The sequence below is a fragment of the Engystomops pustulosus genome, chromosome 5 (assembly GCF_040894005.1).
Source record: "Engystomops pustulosus chromosome 5, aEngPut4.maternal, whole genome shotgun sequence".
NCBI classification, from domain to species: Eukaryota; Metazoa; Chordata; class Amphibia; order Anura; family Leptodactylidae; genus Engystomops; species Engystomops pustulosus.
The window spans coordinates 16,086,708-16,112,716 of NC_092415.1; the positions used below are offsets into that span (position 1 = coordinate 16,086,708).

Consider the following 26,009-nt stretch of genomic DNA (forward strand, 5'->3'; position numbering starts at 1 on the left):
CTTTATGCATTTAATTTTTCTGGAGGGCCACCTACCCGGTCCTCTGTTTTAAACAATTTTTGGGAGTGCCACATACAGGCACTCAATCTATTCAATTTTTCTGGAGGGCCACCTACCCGGTCCTCTGTTTTAAACAATTTTTGGGAGTGCCACATACAGGCACTCAATCTATTCAATTTTTCTGGAGGGCCACCTACCTGCTCCTCTGGTTTGAAAATTTTTTTGGACTGCCACATACAGGCACTCAATCTATTCCATTTTACTGGAGGGCCACCTACCTGCTCCTCTGGTTTGAAAAATTTTTGGGACTGCCACATACAGGCACTATCCAAATTAAATTGTCTCCATAGCAGCCTCCACACGTTGTCTCCATTGCTACCTCCAAAAGTCGTCCATATAGCTGCCTCCATACATCGTCCCTTTATCAAACGAGGTGTGTCAGGCAGAAATTTGGGTTGTTTTCATGGATTCCACATCAAAGTTGTTAACTTTGTCGCCACCCTGCTGTGTTATCCACAAAATATACTGGCAAACTTTTATCATTTACCAATATTATTTCAGCGCTTCTTGCGCATCTGTTTACATTCCCCTCACCCGCCATATCCCAAACTTATAAGAACGCTACTACACTTAACTTGGTGCAGGCTGGGACCGAGTCTGACCCTGGGGCTGGTCATATACTGCCGACGCAGAGAATTGCGGGGCCTACCTCGGTCCAGGTCTCAAAGGCCTACTATACCTCCTCCCAACCCTCCTCCTCCTCCTCTGAATTACCATCCGTGGGCATGGCGCCATCAGTCGGTAGCTCTAGGCACAGCAGCAGTGCCGTCGCTAAGCGACAGCAGGCGGTACTCAAACTGCTGAGCCTAGGCGATAAAAGGCACACCGCCCAAGAGCTATTACAGGGCATTCCACATCAAACTTGTTAACTTTGTCGCCACCCTGCTGTGTAATCCACAAAATATACTTGCAAACTTTTATCATTTACCGATATTATTTCAGCGCTTCTTGCGCATCTGTTTACATTCCCCTCACCCGGCATATCCTAAACTTATAAGAACGCTACTACACTTGATCTTATACAAAAGGTTCTTAGAAGTGCTGTTTGGGGAGTAGCCTAGAGACAGGGGCTTGGATTGGCGAAAGCTCGCCTGGCAGCGGAGCGCCAGCTTCATCCCAAGATCCAACTAACATAGTTTTAACTGCAGCACCTTTAATCTACTACTAGTTCACTGCCTCCATACATGGTCCCCTTATCAAACGAGCTGTGTCAGGCAGAATTTTGGGTTGTTTTCATGGCTTCCATGTTAACTTTGTCGCCACCCTGCTGTGTAATCCACAAAATATACTGGCAAACTTTTATCATGTACCGATATTATTTGAGCGCTTCTTGCTCACCTCCTTTGGTTCCTCTCTGCCACCCATTGGTTTGAAGCCTGAGTCCATTTAGGGTATGTCGCCATGACACTCTCTAGCCTGCCGCTGCCTCTGCATGCCGTCCCCTATAGTGTCAGGGTCAATTATTGGATGTTTTACATGCTATCTAGCTTCATTCTGTCACTTTGTCATGGCCATGCTGTTGCCCATAATTTTGGCATAATGGTGCGATTAGGCAGCCTCAGAGGCATCCATGCATGCTGCCCCTGCTGTTTCCTGTCCATTTCCGTGGTGTTTCCATCCTTTTCTGAGGTTCCCAGGTGTTTGGCCAAGCTTCCCTGTGCAGAGCCTTGGTCCCCTTGAAAAATGCTCGAGTCTCCCATTGACTTCAATGGGGTTCGTTATTCGAGACGAGCACTCGAGCATCGGGAAAAGTTCGTCTCGAATAACGAGTACCCGAGCATTTTAGTGCTCGCTCATCTCTAGCCAGGATCCTTCTATCAAAGATGCAGGTCTAATACACTGCGCTATCTCTACTGTTATGGGTTACATAAAATCAGCACAGAACCATGTGCAATGTCCCCCAGGAAGGCTCATCACTAAATTTAGCTTAAGTTAGTTTCCGGTTTGGCTGGATAAGGTTTGGCCAGCCCTCCTATGCCTCCTTTAAATGAACTATCCAATTGAGGCTGGAGTTCCCCTGGTTTGATAAGTAATCCTTTCTGCCATTTACTGCTCAAATGTAGTTTTGATACCTGCAGTACATCATGCCTACTACTGAAGGGTTAACATGTGATGTTTATGTTATGTTGAAACATTTGTTATCTTTCCTGCAGAATCTCAGGCTATGATTAGTTGACAGCTCAGCATGCTTTGGAATGAGCTCTGCAAGAAGCTATAAATAGGGGCTCATTCCAAGGCTCTGGATCAGTGTCTTTTGCCTTATCTTTTGATCTCTTCACATAGATTGTTGTCCAAGCAGCAGAGCCAACCTGGCTCCCTTTTCCTGCCTGAGGTACTACTAAATTTCTACTCCAAAACTGAATCGCCACAGCTAACCAACCCATACCTGGTGTGTGCATCCAGGAAGAATCGCTCTGAACATGTTACCTGCTGCTGGATAGACTGTGTCTGCCATTAATGAAATGGTGTGTTTTGCAACGATTCCCGTTGCCCAGTGTAATTCCTGGCTTCTGCTGCTAACACCATGGGCCTCCCCTTCACAATCTGCTTGAGGACCAGCACCACACACCCCGGTAGTGACCCATTTACATTGCTGCCTCCCCCTCTTCTTGCATTTCCCTTTTTGGCCCTGATGGGCATGGACGAGGGCTGTTCCTGTGGACCTAGTCATTGTGACACATTCTGGCGCTAGGCCACACTACAGCCCAGGGTAGGGTAACATTGCACGTGTAAAGTCTCCCATTCTCTCAAAATTTGATCTCCTGTTTTTGGGAGATCATGAGTGGGACACTTACCCCTCCCCATTCATGACAACTGTCCTGTACCTAAAATATAAATCATCTGTGTTCTATTCCCTGTGTTGATTCAGCACACAGGTGATGCTCCCTCCAGTGGCCAACCACTGTATAAATAAGTGGCTGCAGATGAGCAATCACCCTGCCCGGGCCCTGCCAGGACCTGATCATTGCATTCATGAATATAACATTGTGGGATGTTTAATAGACATGATATATACACAGCGAGAGTTCTTTTCCTTCTTTTGGGGGTGTAATTTCACCCCAGATTAGTAATATGACACTTGGGAAGCTCATATTTACCTTTTCCTCTGCATGGCGGTGGACAGAGATGTGCTGGAGAGGGAGAGGTCGGTGAGTAGACTCTCGCTGCTGCCCCCCAGTTCACTCCCGGGGACGTCGCCATGTGTGCTGTCTGTGTCATCGTGTCCTAACACAAGGAAGAACGGGGGATGTAAAAATGTGGAATGACATGTTTAATATTTAACTAGTTAATAAATTGAGTGGAATCAAGATGGGTTTACACTTGGGCCCTGAATAGTGGGGTCAAAGGGACATTGGCTCAGAGTCGGCTCCAGGTATCAGTAGGCCCCTGGACGACAGAGCCTCAGTGGGCCCCTCGGTGACAGATCCTCAGTGGCCCCTGGGTGATAAAGCCTCTGTCACCCAGGGGCCCACTGAGGCTCTGTCCCCCAGGGGCCTACTGAGGCTCTATCACCCAGGATTCTGCTGGTTCTATCACCCAGGATTCTGCTGAAGCTCTGTCACCCAGGTGCCCACTGAGGCTCTGTCACCCAGAGGCCTACTGAGGCTCTGTCACCCAGGATTTTGCTGAAGCTCTGTCACCCAGGGGCCCACTGAGGCTCTGTCACCCAGGGGCCCACTGAGGCTCTGTCACCCAGGGGCCTACTGAGCTTCAGCAGAATCCTGGGTGACAGAGCCTCAGTAGGCGCCTGGGTGACAGATCTTCAGTGGGCCCCTGGGTGACAGATCCTCAGTGGGCCCCTGGGTGACAGAGCCTCAGTAGGCCCCTGGGTGACAGATCCTCAGTGGGCCCCTGGGTGACAGAGCCTCAGTGGGCCCCTGGGTGACAAAGCCTCAGTAGGCCCCTGGGTGACAAAGCCTCAGTAGGCCCCTGGGTGACAAAGCCTCAGTAGGCCCCTGGGTGACAGAGCCTCAGTGGGCCCCTGGGTGACAGATCCTCAGTGGGCCCCTGGGTGACAGAGCCTCAGTGGGCCCCTGGGTGACAGAGCCTCAGTGGGCCCCTGGGTGACAGAGCCTCAGTGGGCCCCTGGGTGACAGAGCCTCAGTAGGCCCCTGGGTGACAGATCCTCAGTGGGCCCCTGGGTGACAGAGCCTCAGTAGGCCCCTTTGCAGTGAACTTACATGACTGCATTAAGAATTCAGAAACTAAAACAGTCTCCTGTTCCCTAAAATATTCCCTAGTTTATCATGCCAAACATGGTTATTTTATATAATAACTCTCCCCTATGGATTCCTTATGTACAGCCTTATGTGGGCCCCCCAGCAGCTCTGGACCCCGGCACTTGCCCTGGTTTGCCCAGTGCTGGTGCCGGCCGTGCATTAGCTGCTCTGACGTCCTGAGGATGCCAATACAATCTAAAGCTATGGCCCTTTCTGTCCCTCTGGTAGTTACTCCTGTCAAAGTCTACAACGATCGTCCACATTTTCGGCTTGTAGTTGGCGCCATGAAATGATTGTTTTCTACACGCCGGATCCTTATGAGTTAAAAGTACAACGTTGTACGGATGAGGAGGAAAGTAAATTGGTTGTTTTCAAGAATCTTCTATACAAGAATGAAATGAAAAGCCCCGGGGGCCGCTGCCGGGAGTTCTAGTTAATCTCCTGGGATTGGAGGACGTAATATGGCGGCACAATCTTGATCTGGGCTTATTGTGAGCTCCCGTGTGTTTGGTTAATAGGCCTTACCTAGTGCGCCCTTGTTTGCAAATGTCAATCCTTTGTCGCCCTTCTTTTTTTTCTTCAGATGAAGCCCAGAGAACAGACCCTTCCTGCGGGGAGAGAGACACCATGTTATATCTTACTGTATATACACCCATTAAAGGGACTGAGAGCACAGAGCACAGCAGTGTGAGGACCCCCCCCCCCCCCCTCCAAGGAGAATCTATAATACTGTATTATAAATCTTTATTTCAACAACATACACACAAAGGTTTGATTACACTGATCTACAGTGACTATAACTAATACTGGCTACAGAGAGACAATTTGCAATCCTGGAATATGAATCCAGATTTCACAGTCCTGCTGCTACTAACAACATACACAAAGGTCTGATTACAGATACTTTCCAGGGACAATACCAATACAGAGCACACAGCAGTGTGAGAACAGACCCCATGTGCATTTGGAGAATCTACAATCCTGAAATATAAATCCATATTTTACAGTCCTGCTGCTACTTACGACATACTCAAGGGTATGATTACACATTGCTCCAGGGACAATACCTAACACAAGGTACAGAGAGCACAGAGCACAGCAGTGTGAGGACATGCCCCCAGTGCACTTGGAGAATCTGCAATTCTGGATTATAAATCCATATATCACAGTCCTGCTGCTACTAACAACATACATAAAGGATTGATATTATATATATACGTTACAGGGAGAATACCTAAAACTAGGAGCAAAGAGCACAGCAGTGTGAGGACACTCCCCCTGTGCACTTGGCAAATCTACAATACTGGACTACAAATCCATATATCACAGTCCTGCTGCTACTGACAATATACACAAAGGTCCGATTACATATAATTTACATTGACAATACCTAACACTAGGTACAAAGAGCACAGAGCACAGCAGTGTGAGGACATGCCGCCAGTGCACTTGGAAGAAGCTACAATCCTGAAATAAAAATCCATATGTCATAGTCCTGCTGCTACTAACAACACACACAAAGATCTGATTACATATACTTTACAGGGAGAATACCTAACACTAGGTGCAAAGAGCACAGAGCACAACAGTGTGAGGTCACTCCCACTGTGCACTTGGCGAATCTACAATACAGGAAAATAAATCCATATTTTACAGTCCTGCTGCTACTAACAAAATACTCAAAGGTCGGATTACACTGATCACCAGGGACAATAAGTAATACTAGTTGCAGTCATGCGTGGTCATATGATAGAGAGTTTTGCAGTCTGTAACCACAGTCACACATAGCTCTGCACGGGAGCTTTATACAATTAACGGTAGATCTTAAAGGAAACCTACCATTTCAAATGGTAGGTTTAAGCTGTAAACACCGAGCACCAGATCAGGGTGAGCTGGTGCCGGTGCTTAGTTTCGTTAGTGTTAAAACCGCGGTATCGCGGTTTTAACACTTTCTAAACTTTATAGCATAAACTGCTTCGGCGCTGCGTGCGCACGATCGTGCGCGCGCCTACATAGGAAATGCCGCAGGCGTTGCGCGCGCAGCGCCGAAGCGGCTTCTGCTATAAAGTTTAAAAAGTGTTAAAATCGCGATACCGCGGTTTTAACACTAACGAAACTAAGCACCGGCACCAGCTCACCCTGATCTGGTGCTCGGTGTTTACAGCTTAAACCTACCATTTGAAATGGTAGGTTTCCTTTAAATCACCAATTTTTGGGAATTAGCTTGATTGTTTTATAATGCACAATGGACCCCACATTCCCAGCACACCCTACAATAGAGATCCCTGGGAATGTAGAGGAATCTCAGGAAAAGTGTCCTAAGGGAAGGCAGATATTTTCCATTGGCAGATGGTTCCGCTAGATTATGGCTCTCATGGTGCGAGTTCTGCTAAGTCTTCTGATCCATTACAGAACCGCTACATTATGGCGCCCCCCGGGGACCATTAGCAAGGATCTGTCAAAACACTTGGCCCCACATAAGAACAAAGTATGTTTAATTGATCCTCATCTGCATGGGCTAAGTGATTGTACATGCCAATCAATAGATGGCACCATCTGTGCCGGGCGCTGCTGATTGGCTGGCACACGCTCATAGCTATAATGAATCCGCAGCATATGTGTCTCCTAGACAATGGTTATTACTTACTGAAGGCATCATGCACTTTATGGATATTGTAACAAATATGAAACAATAATCTAAAGAGGAGGTTCACAACCTTCCTAATGCCGCAACCCCTTAATAGAGATCCTCATAGTGACCCCCAACCATCAGATGATTTGTAAAAATCTGTAATTTTGCTACTGTCATGAATCGTAATTATAGTCACAATGATCCCTCAGTAGCCAGTAGTCACGGAGATCCCTCCAATAGTCACAGTGCCTGCCCACAGTACCCAGTAGTCACAGTGATGACCCCAGTAGTCACAGTGTCTGCCTTCAGTAGCCAGTATTCATAGTGATGGCCCCAGTAGCAGAAGTCACATGATGCCCCCTTTACCCAGTAGTCACAGGGATGTCTCCAGTAGCCAGTAATCTTAGTGATGCTCCCAGTAGCTAGCAGTCATAGTAATTCCCCCAGTAGCCAGAAATCACAGGGATGCCCCCATAGCCAGTATTCATAGCAATACCCCCAGTAGCCAGCAGTCACAATGATGCCCCCATAGCCAGAAGTCACAGGGATGCTCCCAGTAGCCAGTATACACAGTGATGTCCCCAGTATCTATTACTCACACTGATTCCTCCAGTAGCCAAAAGTCACAAGGATGTCCTTCATAGCCAGAAGTCACCGGGATTCCCCCCATAGCCAGAAGTCACAGTGATGACCCCAGTAGTGAATAGTCATAGTGATGCTCCCCATAGCCAATATTCATAGCAATACCCCCAGTAGCCAGCAGTCACAATGATGCCCCCACAGCCAGAAGTCACAGGGATGCCCCCAGTAGCCAGTATTCATAGCGATTCCCCCAGTAGCCAGTATTCATAGTGATGTCCCCAGTATCCATTACTCACACTGATTCCTCCAGTAGCCAAAAGTCACAAGGATGTGCCCCATAGCCAGAAGTCACAGGGATGCCCCCAGTAGCCACAGGTCACCGGAATGCCCCCAGTAGCCAGAAGTTAAAGTAATGCCACCCATAGCCAGCAGTCACAAGGATGTCTACCAGTAGTCACAGGGATGAATCCAGTAGGCAGTAGTCACAGGGATACCCCTCAATTGAAAACACATATTTCCAATGGGTCTTAGGCGACCCCTGTAAATAGGTAGTACAACCCCCCCAAAGGAACCCACAGGTTGAGAACTACGTATCTGAAACGATATTTGTAATAAAAGACTCAGGGCATTAGAAGTAGGGCAAATAGTGGGCACATTAAACTCCATTTGGGCATTTGAGGCAGTCTCTAGACACTACAATTTTTATCTGGGATATGAAGCTATGAGGACATTGTTCTCTATGTACAGAAAGAATACTGCAGCGTAAGCACCATCACTTCATTTTCTAAAAAAAAAGGGAGACCCTGTGCTGAGATCATGTTATTATGGTATGTCCTAGTGATGTACATGACATTGAGTAATAGGAATATCCCGTCAAATGCTAAAACATCTGCCTGCCACAATAACACCACTAGGTGGCGCTGGAGAAGTTCTTAGTAAGAAGCTCCCCCTAGTGGTGACTTTGATTTGATAAAATCTTATCAATATATTATCATTATTACAAGTAATCAGCACATTAAGGGAGATTTTTTGGGAGTCTGTGTTTGATATATTTGCTGCCATAACTAACTGTAACACTTCTGCCCTGAGATATTACTCCAATTTTCATGCCAACCCTTACTTTCATGCAACTTTCGAAAAAGTTTTATTTTATAAATTTGTCAAAGATTAATGTGCCGGGTTAGCTTTCACACCCAAAAACTGTGCAAAAAGGCTCAAAAAGGGTAAAATGTTTTCACAAATCAGCTCAAAAACTTATTTTACAACTTTTACACTACAAAATTCTGTAACTAAAACACAAAAAAAATAACATAAGAGATTGATTTGCATCTGAACAGCGACGGGAAGGACTGATGGAGAGGTAGCGCCGCATCAGTAGGTCAACAAATAAGGTTCATTTTTTTAGAAATTTTTTTTTCACCTGTTTTCAATGGTTTTAAAAAACAAACAAACTGGACGACCCCTTCAACTTGAAGGCAGTGTGAAAGGAGGAGGCAAATGTAGAGATCTGTAAAAGCAGCTCTAGATCTAAAATGAATCATCGAAAAATGTATAAATCTGCCATAGTGTACACAGAATAAGCCGCCATAGTGTGCATGTAGTATACTAGTATATATTAGTATAGAGGAGGAATATACAGGACTTACCTATGGGAATGTGGGCTGCTCTCTGCTGACTCCATGGCTCCGGGGTATATCAGGAAGACGGTGCCATAGGTGGCTGCTCGCTAGGTCTCAGCAGGAGACTGGAGGGATCTCCCCATCACATGTGGCTTATCAGACGCCGTGTGTACACACTAACACCAGGTCCTAGCAGGGTAAACAGTCCCTTCCCTTGTGGTGATTTACTGTACATCCCATAAATAGGTCCATGACCGCACATTCATTATAAAATAGACATCATACAAAACAATTGGAATGAAAACTTTAAAGCCATTGTATGTATGAAGGGGTCCTCATAGCCCCCTACCCCACATCCCAAAACTGATGATATAAGGACTGCTCTGATAATGGGAAAGCTGAGTGATTGATGGCACCAAAATGAGGATGGAGCCAACGTGCCGCCACATGGTGTCATTGTGGTATATACATATATAGAATATGTATTCCATAGAATCAGTCCTTAATGTTATCTAATGTATATCTAGCAGTATGTTATAGGGCAGGAGGAGCTGAGCAGATTGTACATAGTGTCCTATCTGCAGGCAGCATGTTATAGAGCAGGAGGAGCTGAGCAGATTGTATATAGTGTCCTATCTGCAGGCAGCATGTTATAGAGCAGGAGGAGCTGAGCAGATTGTACATAGTGTCCTATCTGCAGGCAGCATGTTATAGAGCAGGAGGAGCTGAGCAGATTGTATATAGTGTCCTATCTGCAGGTAGCATGTTATAGAGCAGGAAGAGCTGAGCAGATTGTATATAGTGTCCTATCTGCAGGCAGCATGTTATAGAGCAGGAGGAGCTGAGCAGATTGTACCTAGTGTCCTATCTTCAGGCAGCATGATATACAGCAGAAGGAGCTGAACAGATTGTACATAGTGCCCTATCTGCAGGCTGCATGTTATAGAGCAGGAGGAGCTGAGCAGATTGTACCTAGTGTCCTATCTGCAGACAGCATGATATACAGCAGAAGGAGCTGAACAGATTGAACATAATGGGGCACATTTACTTACCTGGTCCACTCGCGTTCCAGCGGCGGCTTCTCTGACGAGCGTTCGGGTGTTCCGGTGATTCATGAAGGTCCTGCGCCAGATGTCCACCAGGTGTCGCTGCTGCGACGAGGTCCGCGAGTTGCGTCGGAGTTCACTGATCTCTTCCTGGTGCATGTGAGTATGGCACGTGCGACCAATTTTTTTTTTTTAAATGCAGTGGTTTTTCCGAATCCGTCGGGATTTCGTTCCACCACGCCCCCGATTTCCGTCGCGTGCATGCCAGCGCCGATGCGCCACAATCCGATCGCGTGCGCCAAAATCCTGGGGCAATTCAGGGAAAATTGACGCAAATCGGAAAAATTCGGGTAACACGTCGGGAAAAAGCGAATGGGGCCCTTAGTAAATGACCCCCAATGTCCTATCTACAGGTAGCATGTTATAGAGCAGGATGAGCTTAGCAGATTGTATATAGTGTCCTAACTGCAGGCAGTATGTTATAGAGCAGGAGGAGCTGAGCAGATTGTATATAGTGTCCTATCTGCAGGCAGCACGTAATAGAGCAGGATGAGATGAGCAGATTGTATATAGTGTCCTATCTGCTGGCAGCATGTAATAGAGCAGGAGGAGATGAGCAGATTGTAAATAGTGTCCTATCTGCAGGCAGTATGTTATAGAGCAGGAGGATCTGAGCAGATTGTACATAGTGTCCTATCTGCAAGCAGCATGTAATAAAGCAGGAGGAGCTAAGCAGATTATATATAATGTCCTATCTGCAGGCAGCATGTTATAGAGCAGGAGGAGCTGAGAAGATTGTATATAGTGTCCTATCTGCAGGCAGCATATTATAGAGCAGGATGAGCTGAGCAGATTGTACATAGTGTCCTATCTGTGGGCAGTATGTTATAGAGAAGGAGGAGCTGAGCAGATTGTACATAGTGTCCTAACTGCAGGCAGCTTGTTATAGAGCAGGAGGAGCTGAGCAGATTGTATATAGTGTCCTATCTGCAGGCAGCATATTATAGAGCAGGATGAGCTGAGCAGATTGTACATAGTTTCCTATCTGCAGGCAGCTTGTTATAGAGCAGGAGGAGCTGAGCAGATTGTACATAGTGTCCTATCTGTAGGCAGCATATTATACAGCATAAGGAGCTGAGCAGATTGTACACAGTGTCCTATCTGCAGGCAGCATGTTATAGAGCAGGAGGAGCTGAGCAGATTGTATATAGTGTCCTATCTGCAGGCAGCATATTATAGAGCAGGATGAGCTGAGCAGATTGTACATAGTTTCCTATCTGCAGGCAGCTTGTTATAGAGCAGGAGGAGCTGAGCAGATTGTACATAGTGTCCTATCTGTAGGCAGCATATTATACAGCATAAGGAGCTGAGCAGATTGTACACAGTGTCCTATCTGTAAGCAGCATGTAATAGAGCAGGAGGAGCTGAGCAGATTGTACATAGTGTCCTATCTGCAGGCAGCATGTTATAGAGCAGGAGGAGCTGAGCAGGTTGTACATAGTGTCCTATCTGCATGCAGCATGTTATAGAGCAGGAAGAGCTGAGCAGATTGTACATAGTGTCCTATCTGCAGGCAGTATGTTATAGTGCAGGAGGAGATGAGCAGATTGTACATAGTGTCCTATCTGCAGGCAGCATGTTATAGAGCAGGAGGAGCTGAGCAGATTGTACATAGTGTCCTATCTGCAGGCAGCATGTTATAGAGCAGGAGGAGCTGAGCAGATTGTACATAATGTCCTATCTGCAGACAGCATGTTATAGAGCAGGAGGAGCTGAGAAGATTATACATTGTGTCCTATCTGCAGGCAGAATGTTATAGAGCAGGAGGAGCTGAGCAGATTGTACATAGTGTCCTATCTGTAGGCAGAATGTTATAGAGCAGGAGGAGCTGAGCAGATTGTACATAGTGTCCTATCTGTAGGCAGAATGTTATAGAGCAGGAGGAGCTGAGCAGATTGTACATAGTGTCCTATCTGTAGGCAGAATGTTATAGAGCAGGAGGAGCTGAGCAGATTGTACATAGTGTCCTATCTGTAGGCAGAATGTTATAGAGCAGGAGGAGCTGAGCAGATTGTACATAGTGTCCTATCTGTAGGCAGCATATTATACAGCATAAGGAGCTGAGCAGATTGTACACAGTGTCCTATCTGTAAGCAGCATGTAATAGAGCAGGAGGAGCTGAGCAGATTGTACATAGTGTCCTATCTGCAGGCAGCATGTTATAGAGCAGGAAGAGCTGATCAGATTGTACATAGTGTCCTATCTGCAGGCAGTATGTTATAGTGCAGGAGGAGATGAGCAGATTGTACATAGTGTCCTATCTGCAGGCAGCATGTTATAGAGCAGGAGGAGCTGAGCAGATTGTACATAGTGTCCTATCTGCAGGCAGCATGTTATAGAGCAGGAGGAGCTGAGCAGATTGTACATAATGTCCTATCTGCAGACAGCATGCTATAGAGCAGGGGGAGCTGAGCAGATTGTACATAGTGTCCTATCTGTAGGCAGAATGTTATAGAGCAGGAGGAGCTGAGCAGATTGTACATAGTGTCCTATCTGCAGGCAGAATGTTATAGAGCAGGAGGAGCTGAGCAGATTGTACATAGTGTCCTATCTGTAGGCAGAATGTTATAGAGCAGGAGGAGCTGAGCAGATTGTACATAGTGTCCTATCTGTAGGCAGAATGTTATAGAGCAGGAGGAGCTGAGCAGATTGTACATAGTGTCCTATCTGCAGGCAGCATGTTACACGGTTGGGGTAATGTTTGAACCTCTGCCTCTGTAGTTTTAGTCTTCTCTGCTCTCTGCCTCCTATCAACCCGGAACAAAAGGTCATAAGCGAGTAAATCCTGGGCAGGAGTTCTGCTCTTACAGCCGTCTCCGGGAAAGCACATTGTGAGTGTAGAATAAGCTGGAGGCTGATATCTCGCAGGGTACATGGAGTGTTAGTGTTTGTGTAATGGGTGTTCTCACTCCGGGCTGATAAATGAAGGTGGAGTGTCCCAATGTGGGAACAGCGCGGCGCTGGCAAGTGGCTCTTGGCACCAGCTCCTTATACTGCGGGTACATGAGAGAAGAGAAAGTCAAAGGTCCATATTGGGTACAAAGACATAGAAGATGGTTTTCTCACTATCTGAACCTGAAATCAGAATAAACCTTTCCCGTTTTAGATCAACTAGGAACCAAAATTATTTATATTTGCCAAATGGCAGAATAATGAGAGAGAGAAATGTTTTAAAGCATTTTTATTACTTTCTGCAAAGTCAAAAGTTTACATACAATCCTTCAGTATGTGGTAGCATTGCCCTTACACTGGATGCCTTGGGTCATATCCTTCCTCAATCTTCAATTTGGGTCCATTCCTTCTGACAGAACTGGTCGTCGATGTCCTAAGATCTTCAGTATTTGCCACATATTGGGGCACATTTACTTACCCGTCTGGAGGAGTTTACAGAAAGTGCATTGTCCGACTCCAATGCACTGTGCTGCCATTCACTAAGATGGTGCACCCGATATCCTGCATGTGTCGCTTCCCCGCTCAGGTCCAACAGAGTTCACCTTCTTCTTTCTGGTGCATGTAAGTGCTTGGGCTTGCGACATAATTTGAAAGTTAATTCCCGCGCTCAGTCCGAATCAGTCGGATCCCCCGATTTGTGTTGCATGGAAGCAGCGCAGCTGTGCCAAAAAACTAAAGCAACACAATTCCAGCGCAAACCCCTTTTAAATAGTTGTCACAGCCATGCAATCCCCGAAAAAGGTACCAAAGTCCAACAAAAGTGTGATCTGCGACCCTTAGTAAATGAGCCCCATAATGTTCTTTCCTCATGATGCATCTATTTTGTAAAGTGCACCAGTTCCTCCACAACATGAGGCTGCCCCCGCGTGTTACAGTTGTGATGATGTTCTCGGGCTTCTCCCTTTTTCCTCCAAATGTAACTACGGTCATTATGGCCAAACAGTTCAATGTTAGTTTGGTCAGACCACAGGACCTGTCTCCAGAAATGAAGCTCTTCGTTCCTGTGCAAACATTAATCAGTCTTTTTTCAGTTTCTTTTGGAGTAATGGCCTCTTCCTTGGGTTGTGGCAATTTAGCCCATGTCTATACAGAACTTGTTTCACTATGGATGAGGACACATTCTTACCAGCTATAGCATCTTCACAAGGTCGTTTGCTTTTGTTTTTGAGTTGAGACCAAAGCAGGTTCACCTCTGGGACACAGAACCGTCTCCTTCCTGAGTGGTATGATGGCTGTACATTCCCATCATATTTGTCATTGTGTGTAATTGTTTGTACAGATTAACGAGGCACTTTCAGGTTTGTAGAAATTGCACCCAAGGATCAACCAGATCTGTCCTAATCCACAATTCTCTTCCTGATAACAAAGAAGCAGTGTGTTTCTGTTGTGCCTTCAAATGCATTCAGCGGTGTGTCTCTAATTAACTCCAATAAACCTCAGAGGCTTCCATGCCATCATCATATGGGCTGCCCCAAAAGGAATAGTAATCGTATTATATGTAAACTTGTGACTTGGCAGAAAGTAATAAAATGACTTTAAAAAATTATCTCTCATTATCGTGGCATTTGGCAAGTGTAAATAATTTTGGTAATCCTAATTGACCTTAAATGGGAAAGGTTTATCCTGATTTTATATATAAAAGAGTATAAGAGTATAAGAAGGCAAGAGAGGAGATGAAAAAGCGATCATAGAAGAGTATTGTAATTTAAAGGTATGTGGGTGCTTTGAAGGAAATCTACCATTTGTTTTCATGCATTGTGAACCAAATATTCCTTGAGAATGCTATAGCGACACGGATGCAGAAACATATCTTGTTTAATCACTGAACTGAGCAGTTTTGCTGAAAAAAACAAATCTAAAATTCAAGACCTTGGGAAATCTGGGTGCAGAATGGCTGCCGTACATAAAGGAGCTTGCTGAACTGTCCAGACAGGACTAATCAACCTGATCTGGAAGACTCATGCACAACAACTTGGGGATGGTGCAGCGATTGATAACTTTTGCTTTACACACAGTGATGTCATCATTCTCTGGGGCAGTGCATACTTAGGGTAAGAGGAGAAGCGAGGTATAGAAACTTCTGGTTTCAAATGTATATATACTATGGTATGTGTTGAAACCTACCATCAAAATCACACTTGATATACCAGGGGCACCAGGGCCGGTTCTAGACAAAGCGGGGCCCTGGGCAAAACTCAAAGTGGGGCCCCAAAACAAAACTATTTTATGACCAGTCACAGTCAGACAGTATGGTAAAACAAACTGTTATATGGGAGAATTTTATTGGAGATAGATAATAGGGAGATTGATGGGCAGCACGATGGATCAGTGGTTAGCACTACAGCCTTGCAGCCCTGGTCAACATCTAAGAGTGTGCATGTTCTCTCTGTGTTTGCGTGGGTTTCCTCCGGGTCCTCCGGTTTCCTCCCACACTCCAAAACATCCTGGTAGGGTGATTAGATTGTGAGCCCCATTGGGGACAGGGACTGATATGACAAGCTCTGTGCAGCGCCGCGTAATCTGTCTGCGCTATATAAATAAAGAATTATTAATTACAATCATTATGATAGAAGATAAATATGAAAGATGATGGGAGAAAGAAGATTGATTAATAAATAGAGAAAAGTGAGATATATAAATGGTCAGATTATAGGAGATAGATAAGTAGATAGATAGATGATCAGCATCTTCACCCGGGAATTCAACCAAGGGGTATTAACCCTTTCACCACCCGGCATTTCTGGATATTTTGTTGAGTTATTGACCAGAGCAATTTTTACAATTTTGGCGTTTAAAAATAAAATCTAAATTACAGCAAAAAGAATTAAAAGAAAAACCCAACAAACCACATATTTTCTGAAAGCAGAAATTTGCCCCATTTTCAAAATTGCATTAAAGAGTTTATAGACATAGGCGCCTTCATGCAATTTTGATTCAAACTGAAATATGGTATTAAAAATACCTAAAATTTTACTGTGATGGCAAAAAATGTGCTCCAAACAGAAAATATTTACCTTCACATCTCTTAAATGTAATAGATGGACATGTGTAGAGTTCACAAATGTCCCATATTGATATGTTCACATAAATAAATCCACATAATGTCACTAAAACTGTAATAACTGGATATCTGCTTTTCAGCAAGAAATTGTAAGACAGTCACAACCTGCAAAATATATAAATAAAACAGAATAAAAAGTAATAAAAGCTATATAATTTTGAAAGCAGACAACCAGTCGATGCATTTGGCAATTAACATTCAAAACTTCCTCTAAAATATGTACAAATCCAGATACTTATATAAAGAAAATATACATTCCTAAAACAGTAAGATGTGAGGAGAGCATACATACCCCACACCAATATATTCACCATATTCATGCAGCAAAGGGAACGTTACATCCACAGGGGACACCAAACTATTTTTGCAGAAAATTGTACTGAGCGTCACACAGATCTATCATTATATGCTCCTTACACAATGGTCACCCAAATAAATAACTACATATCCATAAACCTCTCTAATGAGATAATAAAATTCAGATGTGGGCCAATGTATCAGCAGCACAATAACAGAACCCTCTGCGCTTCATAGGAATCTGAGTGAGAACGTCATAACATGGGTGTAAGTAATGGAGGATGGGGGGAAATAAAAACTTCATTCCAGAACATGTGTGTGTGTGTGGTGTTACATATAACTTTATGGACATGTTCTGGGTCGTGGAGTTAATATATAATAGCGACATTAGGCGAAGAGGATGGAATGTTCATCGTATCAGTCAATTTTCGCAAAAAAAAAATCTATCATGAAATAAAAGACAATAACAGATCAAGTGTGTTCTTAGATAGTTCTGCATAGAGAATGGTTAAACATGAACATTAGTTGATATTATCCCTTCTCAAAATGTAGTAACATATAAAGTGATTGTTTCCATTATCTGTGAGGTGCAGCAGCTCCTGTGTGCAGCAAATTCTCCCTGCAGCCTGATGGCTAAGAATCTGAAGGGGGCTACACTTCAGGGGGCTGTATCTCTGGCTCTGTGACACATAGAACCTCACTTCTTTTTTTCTATGAAAGAAGAGAGTCTCCTCTATTATATAAATGTGTTTCTAAGTGTCAGGAAAATGGAGATAATAACTGTTTATGTATAAAAATGGCACCTGATATTCTCACTTTAAACCTGAATATCTCTGGATCCAGAGCACCTAGAAACACAATTCAAGATTCATTTGAAAGAAGAGATTCTCCTCTTTCAGGGGGCCCAGGGCAATTGCCCACTTTGCCTACCCATAGCGCCAGCCCTGAGGGGCACCTACTCATAGATCCAGGCACCGTGACTGTGGTAACCTCCTTATATTTCTTATCCATGACCTCCTTCCATGGATCAACTTTCAAAATTATGCTAATGAGTTTGAAGGGCTACCCTAGCCCCTCTGTGATCTGGCTGTTACCACTGGATGTAGCAGCCATAGCAGCTGCTATGGGGCCCGCAGTGTCATCCAATCTGACACTAAAGAATGGAGGATATGCACCACTATATACATATTATGCTGCACACTGAACAGTACTATGTATATAACATATATGTGATGTATATATGCTGTACACATGGCCGGTTCTAGACAAAGTGGGGCACTGGGCAAAACTAAAAGTGGGGCCCCAAAATAAAACTATTTTATTACCAGTCACAGTCAGCAAGAGCCTCCCTTTAGTATGGTAAAACAAACTGTAATATGGGAGAATTTTATAGGAGATAGATGATAGGGAGATTGATGGGCAGCACGGTGGCTCAGTGGTTAGTACTACAGCCTTGCAGCGCTGGTATACATCTGCAAAGAGTTTGTATGTTCTCTCTAAGTTTGCCTGGGTTTCCTCCTGGTCCTCCCACACTCCAAAAAATTACCGGTAGGTGGAATAGATTGTGAGCCCCATGGGGACAGGGACTGATAAAAAATCGCACCTGATATACTCACTTTAAACCTGAATATCTCTGGATCCATAGCACCTAGAAACAAAATTCAACATACATTTGGAAGAAGAGATTCTCCCCTTGCCAACTTTGCCTACCCATAGCGCCGGTCATGCATGTAGTACCCAACCAATACTGACACACAGTGCCCCATAGTGCCATATGGTGGCAAATACATCATTCAAAGTCCTATAGAATGATGTAATGGCTCTTGCTGTGCACCATGTGGCGGTATACACAGCGTCACTGTACTGTAATGAATATAATTTTCTTCCATGGGAAGTGACTGAGGCCTCCGGCGATGTGTGTGCACGGTGACACATCCTGATAACCTTCCCGTGGGATAAGAAGTTGGTTCCCTTATAATAGTGAATACTTATACACGTCAGATATAGAGCAAACACACAGGACAATATACAGACTCATTATTACACCGCACTCCCTAGGAAAATGTCCTGCCCTGGGTGCCAGTGACTCAGCTCGTGTTAATGAAGGGCGGAAACCTCTAACATTTCATTAATCAGCTACAAAGACTGAAGAATAAAGTGGTCCTTAAAGGGGATGTCCATGCCTAAAAATACATGGTAGCCTTAAACAGCTGCCACATCTGTCCACAGGTTATTTGGGGTATTACATCCTAGGCCCTTCAATGAAGCAAAGCTGCAATACAAGGAGCATTGTGTAATACTTCATTCCTCCTGTGGGGGCGCTGCAGGGAAACTAAATAAGTACAATTTGTGATCAACTTATTGGTAACAAATACACATCATCCAATGTAGAAAAGTCACAGTAAATATTAATTAGACTTTTATTTCCTTGCATGTGGGTAGTAATAACTTGTCACTCTTTCATTTGACATAAGCTATTTTTGGGGGACACCATTTGAGGCACCTATGAATCACTTGTTTATTCATTTATCCTTTTTAGGGCAAAGGATGTGGTTTCTGTTTGTTTTTATGTAACAGTTTAATTGTACTAAAGACTTGTGTTTATCGATTTCTTTAATGTGCTTTTTTATTACCCTTTTTAAACCCCATCAAGAGATTGCGCTATTACGCCTTTATTATTGCATTATAATCTGTGGTATTAATAATAATAATAATAATACAACACAGGCCAATTCTAAATCCTTTCGTTATATGTAACTATAACAACCAGGAGGTCTTCTCCATCTATGACCCAAAACTGACTGCATTACGAGACCTATTCACAGCTGCAATCAAAGGGTTAAGAGGTTACCCACTTTTGTCTCTAGTATAGGTTATCAGGGGTTCCTGGGAGGGTGGCTCCGGGGTTATATTCATAGCACTGGCATAAGGTATTGCAGTAGTATCCCAAACATTTGGGTGGGACACGGCTGCATTACCTGAAATCGCCACTATAAGTAGAACACAAAGGGGCTCATTTTGGCGGATTTTGGCGCATCAGCACCGGCTTGCACGTGACAGAAATCAGGGGCGGGCTGTCGGACAACCCGATGGATTTTGACAAACCACAGAATTTAAAAAAGTATTTGTGTCGCAATATCAGCACTCACATGCACCAGGAACAAGCAGGTGAACTCCGGCGGACATGCAGGAACTTGGACGCACGATCTTAGTGAATCGCGCTGGACCTGAATCTTCGTCGACAACGCACCGCAGGATCGCGACAGGATCGGGTAAGTAAATCTGCCCCAAAGTAGCCATCATCAGCTGTGCCAGGACTCACAAGCACATGTGTAGTTGTAGCCGAAAATACCTGTGTTTTATAGGGCACCTCACTCTATCACTATGTCCATAGGTCCCACTACACGGCACAAGCATTACTTTTACATAACTGACCCAGCTCGGATACTTGCCACCTGCCCTGTCACCCACCTGCTCCATCTTAGGGCACATTCACATGGCCGTCTGCGGGGACGTACATGTGGTAGCATGTACGTCCCCATAGACAGCAATAGCGGCGCGGCACAGATACGGTGCCACACATGTATGGCACCGATCCGGGCCGCACACCGCAAAAAGATAGAGCATGCTCTATCTTTTGGCGTGTGTGCGGCCGTGCGCCGCTATTCTCTATGGAGGGAGGAGGGGTCACCTCCTCCTCCTCTCCAGCACACGGCGGTATGCCCGCACGGCGAATGTACCCTTACTCCATCCCACAAGTTTGGTGTCATCTGCATCTAAGGTCCTAACCTGGGGATCCCCTACAACAAATTCTTGTAAAGGAGTTAAAGGATAAATAGAGTGAGACCTTTCCAGAATACAATCTCTTTGAGAAGGCCACCCTCCTAGAAGATCAAATAATTATGTAAATTTGTCTGGTGGTTTCCTAATGGGTTTAGCCCAAAGTCAAATCTATGCTATGGACCTTATACTTTCCATAATTGGATTTAAAAAAGTTTGAATTCCAAAATAAGCGCTAGTTTCATACCAGGAAATTCTTAAAGGAAATCCACCATTTGATTTGATGCATTATGAAGCAAACATACCTTGAGAATGCTGTAGCTACACTGATGCAGGATCACATCTTGGTTAATCCCTGAGCTGAGTGGTTTTGCTGATAAAACAGATATATCATTATACTAACGAAGCACTTCTCCTAGCACATGAGTTATTCACTGCACAAGAGGATAATGTAATCCCTGGGTTGTGCCTATAGGCAAAATAATCAATTGCTGCACCATCCCCCAGATGCTGTTATTTTCTCCCTGTTTTTATACAACTTTCAGTCGTATGAGCCTTCTGAGGACACCAATGCAGTTGAAAGGAAGAGGGCAAATTCTATCTTTGCAAGAAGAATCAGCAGGAAGATTCCTCAGTCCTATCTGGTGAACTCCATTCTGGGATGATGGCCTGGGTGCCGACAGAGAGGGCTCTGAGTGCCTCCTCTGGCACCCGTGCCATAGGTTCGCCACCACTGGCGTGTAGAGTGTCCATCACTCTGGAGGACTCAGTGTATGTATGTAATACCTAAACAATCCATTGAATTCAATGTGGAATGTGTAATACTCCAGTTCTCCTGCGGGGGTGCTGCTGTGAAATCAAACTCTTCCTGTAGAGTTCCTAGATAACAGCTGATCTTATCAGTGACTTTCTTATCTTCAGTAGAAACTTCTATTACAAAGTAATGGTCCAAAGCGGGAAACCCCATTAGTATCGGGCACAAGCTTCAAAATTTCTCACTTAACCGTAACATCTGCCATCAAAATCCAATTCTACATTTGTCCGTCCAGGGAATCTGCAGGAGACGTCTCTCTCTCAACAGAAAACCATTTTCTCTGATATTTTTCATTTAGATAATACATTGATCTGTCATTTAATTTGCCCTTCTAATAGACTACATGACAGATGAGCCTTTTTCTTGTGGATTATCTGTTTTTATTGATTTTCCTTCCAGGTCCATAATTACCTGCTTCTCCGTTATTATTGATGTTCTAGTTGTAGATGTGAGAATAAATCTGTGTCGGGGGTTTATGGAGTGCACAAATATACAAATATGAGCCTAAAAGGATTTATCAATTCTGTGGGGGTCATTTATCTTTATTTTTCTTCCTGGTTTTTCTGGGGGTTTTTAGACATTTTTTGGCGCAGGGCAAATGTTTCACCTTTTTGGAGACATTTTGAAATGATTTTTCGTCAATAAGACACATTTATCTTCTATTCCAAATGTAACAAATGTTGCAAAAGACATTTATCATTTCAAATTGTCTAAAATTTGCAACATTTTTTGGCGCTAAAAACCCCAGACTAAATCATACTTAAGGAAAACTTAGTGAATGGAAAGAAGTGACTTGAGACATTTGTGCGACATTTTTGGGACATTTGTAACAAATGAGATTTTTTTAAAATTACCAATTAAACACAAGGAAAAAGTGCCAGTCATAGGTTCTCTATAATCAGTGCCAGTCATAGGTTCTCTATAATCAGTGCCAGTCATAGGTTCCCTATAATCAGTGCCAGTCATAGATTCCCTTTAGTCACTACCAGTCATAGGTTCCCTATAATCAGTGCCAGTCATAGGTTCCCTATAATCAGTGCCAGTCATAGATTCCCTTTAGTCACTACCAGTCATAGGTTCCATATAATCAGTGCCAGTCATAGGTTCCCTATAATCAGTGCCAGTCATAGGTTCCCTATAATCACTACCAGTCATAGGTTCCCTATAATCAGAGCCAGTCATAGGTTCCCTTTAATCAGTGCCAGTCATAGGTTCCCTATAATCAGTGCCAGTCATAGGTTCCCTATAGTCACTACCAGTCATAGGTTCCCTATAATCAGTGCCAGTCATAGGTTCCCTATAATCAGAGCCAGTCATAGGTTCCCTTTAATCACTACCAGTCATAGGTTCCCTTTAATCAGTGCCAGTCATAGGTTCTCTATAATCACTACCAGTCATAGGTTCCCCATAACCATTGCCAGTCATAGGTTCCCTATAGTCAGTGCCAGTCATAGGTTCCCTATAATCAGTGCCAGACATAGGTTCTCTATAATCAGTGCCAGTTATAGGTTCTCTATAATCACTACCAGTCATAGGTTCTCTATAATCAGCGCCAGTCATAGGTTCCACATAACCATTGCAGGTCATAGGTTCTCTATAATAAGTGCCAGTCATCGGTTCTCTATAATGAGTTCCAGACATAGGTATCCCTATAATGAGTGCTAGATATAGGTTCCCCATAAACCATAAATAGGTTTTATCCCGGGTTGCCGTACTCTGCGGGCAGGCACGCTCTAGGGGCTAACTCGCCTGTCCCGGTTCCAGCGGTGGTCCCCTCGATGTCTGCGTGTCGGCGCGCGTCCCCATCTCCTAGGGCGCACGCGCGCCGGCTCTGTAAAATTTAAAGGGCCAGCGTGCTGAAAATTGCCGCATGGCCAGCTGCCTTCTCAGTTAAATCCCAGCCCCTTCCCAGATCTTTGTGCTTACGTCATTGAGAAAGCTTCCTTGCGACATTCCTTGAGTATTCCTGCGTTCCAGTGTGTTCCTGCTCCTGAGTCCTGTGTTGCCGTGTTCCTGTGTTACCAGAGTCCCTTCGTGTCACCAGAGTTCCTTCGTGTTGTTGTGTTCCTCCATGTTGCTGCGTTCCTCCGTGTTACCAGAGTTCCTCCATGTTGCTGCGTTCCCCCGTGTTACCAGAGTTCCTCCATGTTGCTGCGTTCCCCCGTGTTACCAGAGTTCCTCCATGTTGCTGCGTTCCTCCGTGTTACCAGAGTTCCTCCATGTTGCTGCGTTCCTCCGTGTTACCAGAGTTCCTCCATGTTGCTGCGTTCCTCCGTGTTACCAGAGTTCCTCCATGTTGCTGCGTTCCCCCGTGTTACCAGAGTTCCTCCATGTTGCTGCGTTCCCCCGTGTTACCAGAGTTCCTCCATGTTGCTGCGTTCCCCCGTGTTACCAGAGTTCCGCCATGTTGCTGTGTTCCCCGTGTTACCAGAGTTCCTCAGTGTTCCTGTGTTCTGTGTACCTGTGTTCCCGTTCCCATCTGCCTGGACCTCCTGTTGCTGACCCCGGATTTGGACTTGACCTTGCATCTCTGCCGCCTGCCCTGACCCTGTGCCTGGACCAGACCACGAGACTGTCTCCTGCTAAGGTACCTTGACCTCGGCTGTCACCGCGGGCTAGTCACACCTGTGGAACGACCTGGTGCCACTTAGACTCCGGTCCAAGGTGTCGGCTAGTACTACCTCCCGCGGTGGTCCAGAGGGTTCACTTATCTCGAACCCTGACAGTCAGATAATGAGACTGATTTCTCAGCAACTGTGGGACTAGAAAGGAAATTCCAAGTGCCCCTGGATCTCTGTATCAGCCCTTAGCGCATAGTATATAAATCTTTACATGTGTGACGTTGTGAAATTATGTCATAGGGGCCACTAAAAGGAAGGGTATTAAACTGTGGGGGGACACTGGGGGTTGAGGTTAGGAGAAGAGCGGAGGTCTGACTTGACCCTTTTCCTGTTTCCCCAAAGTTGGGAGGTATAGGTATTGTTTAGTATGTACATAGGAAGCATTCACATCCAGGCCCTGGCGGCTCAGGGGGCCAAATAAGAGGAGCGGTTCAGCCCCCACTATATGGTGCTGGTAGAGAAAAGGAGACTCGCTTATAGCAGGAAAGATAATAATTACTTTGGCTTATGAATAAAATCAAAGCACATGATTTCCATTGGAAGGACTGTAACCCATGAAGTATCTAGTATATATTATATTACGTATATATTATAGTATAGTATAACAGGAGGTCACATATTAATCCCTTTGCTATTATTATAATCTCAGAAAAGAACATTTCCAACATCACAGAAGATTCTGCAGCAGATATCTTCAGTTCTGTAGGAGCAATGCTGCCACCATCTGGTCATTTAGTAAACTGCAGGTACAAGAACTAAAAACCAATTCTTTATATGTATCAGCCTGTACAATGTACAGAACCAAATAACTGAATCCCTACAGGACCTGAGTGTTTCCCTTCTAAACTCCGGTGGTTTAATAGGGGAAAGCGAAGGCTACGGAGGGATTGGGTCGGTCTTGGTTGGCAGCAGCATTACCCTCTATCCTCTACATCGCACTCTCATGTTCTTATGTTCTCCTTATATCCAGGATTATGTTACTATAGAAGGGTCCTAGCAGCTACTTCTTCACTATTCAATAGAATAGTGACCAGGCTCCTTCAGGTGTAAGGGATAGTTCAATTATGTATATTGGTCATTCTTATTTTATACATTTATTTCTAAGTTATAAAATTGATGTGTAGAACAATAATTCCCATCTAACATCCACTGCACATCCTGCACAATACAGGTCCAGTGTATTGTATGGGAAAATGTGCATTGGGCCAGAACTGAGAGAGAATCTGCTATTAGTCTGTACCCTGAAACCATTATATATGTAGGGGGGTTATTTTCTCATGGAACTTTATTGCAGTATTACATCAGCATTGTGGAAAAAGGAGCAGTATTAGTGGTTGTCACCGGGAGGTTATATTTAACTGACAAATATACTTGGGTTTTCTGTACAGTGAGGACAAATCTCTCCGCTCAGGCTCATATGATAGGACGTAGCATACAATCTGCTCAATCTGCTACCTACAGATAGTACACTAGGTACAGTCTGCTAAGCCCCTCCTGCTCTATAACATGCTGCCTGCAGATAGGACACTATGTACAATCTGCTCAGCTCCTCCTGCTCTATAACATGCTGCCTACAGATAGGACACTATGTACAATCTGCTCAGCCCCGGGGCAATTCAGGGAAAATCGGTGCAAAACTGGAAAATTCGGGTAAATCGCCGTAAAAACGCAATTCGGGCCCTTAGTAAATGACCCCCACTATATACAATCTCCACAGCTCCTCCTGCTTAATAACATGCTACCTGCAGATAGGACACTATGTACAATCTGCTCAGCTCCTCCTGCTCTGTAACATGCTGCCTGCAGATAGGACACTATGTACAATCCGCTCAGCTCCTTCTGCTCTATAAGAAGCTGCCTGCAGATAGGACACCATGTACAATCTGCTCAGCTCCTCCTGCTCTATAACATGCTGCCTGCAGATAGGACACTATGTACAATCTGCTCAGCTCCTCCTGCTCTATAACATGCTGCCTGCAGATAGGACACTATGTACAATCTGCTCAGCTCCTCCTGCTCTATAACATGCTGCCTGCAGATAGGACACTATATACAATCTGCACAGCTCCTTCTGCTCTATAACATACTGTTGCAGATAGGACACTATGTACCACCTGCTCAGCTCCTCCTGCTCTGTATCGTGCTGCCTGCAGATAGGACACTATGTACAATCTGCTCAGCCCCTCCTGCTCTATAACATGCTGTCTGCAGATAGGACACTACGTACATACTGCTCAGCTCCTGCTTCTCTATAACATGCTGACT

General features: G+C 44.7%; 1 protein-coding gene across 2 annotated transcripts in view; it reads right to left on the reverse strand.

The window, feature by feature from the left end:
• FER1L6 (fer-1 like family member 6) overlaps nucleotides 1–26,009 on the reverse strand; it is a 119,930-nt gene that overhangs the window by 78,358 nt on the left and 15,563 nt on the right. The window contains exons 1-3 of one of the 2 annotated variants that reach the window (XM_072151225.1): nucleotides 9,141–9,297; nucleotides 4,806–4,888; nucleotides 3,159–3,285 (exon numbers count right to left, since the gene is read on the reverse strand). In XM_072151225.1, the coding sequence (XP_072007326.1) occupies nucleotides 3,159–3,285; nucleotides 4,806–4,888; nucleotides 9,141–9,175 (245 nt within the window). In that variant the 5' untranslated portion in view covers nucleotides 9,176–9,297. Of the gene's footprint in view, nucleotides 1–3,158; nucleotides 3,286–4,805; nucleotides 4,889–9,140; nucleotides 9,298–26,009 lie in introns of those variants that run through there. The other variant, XM_072151224.1, reaches the window with a different exon arrangement.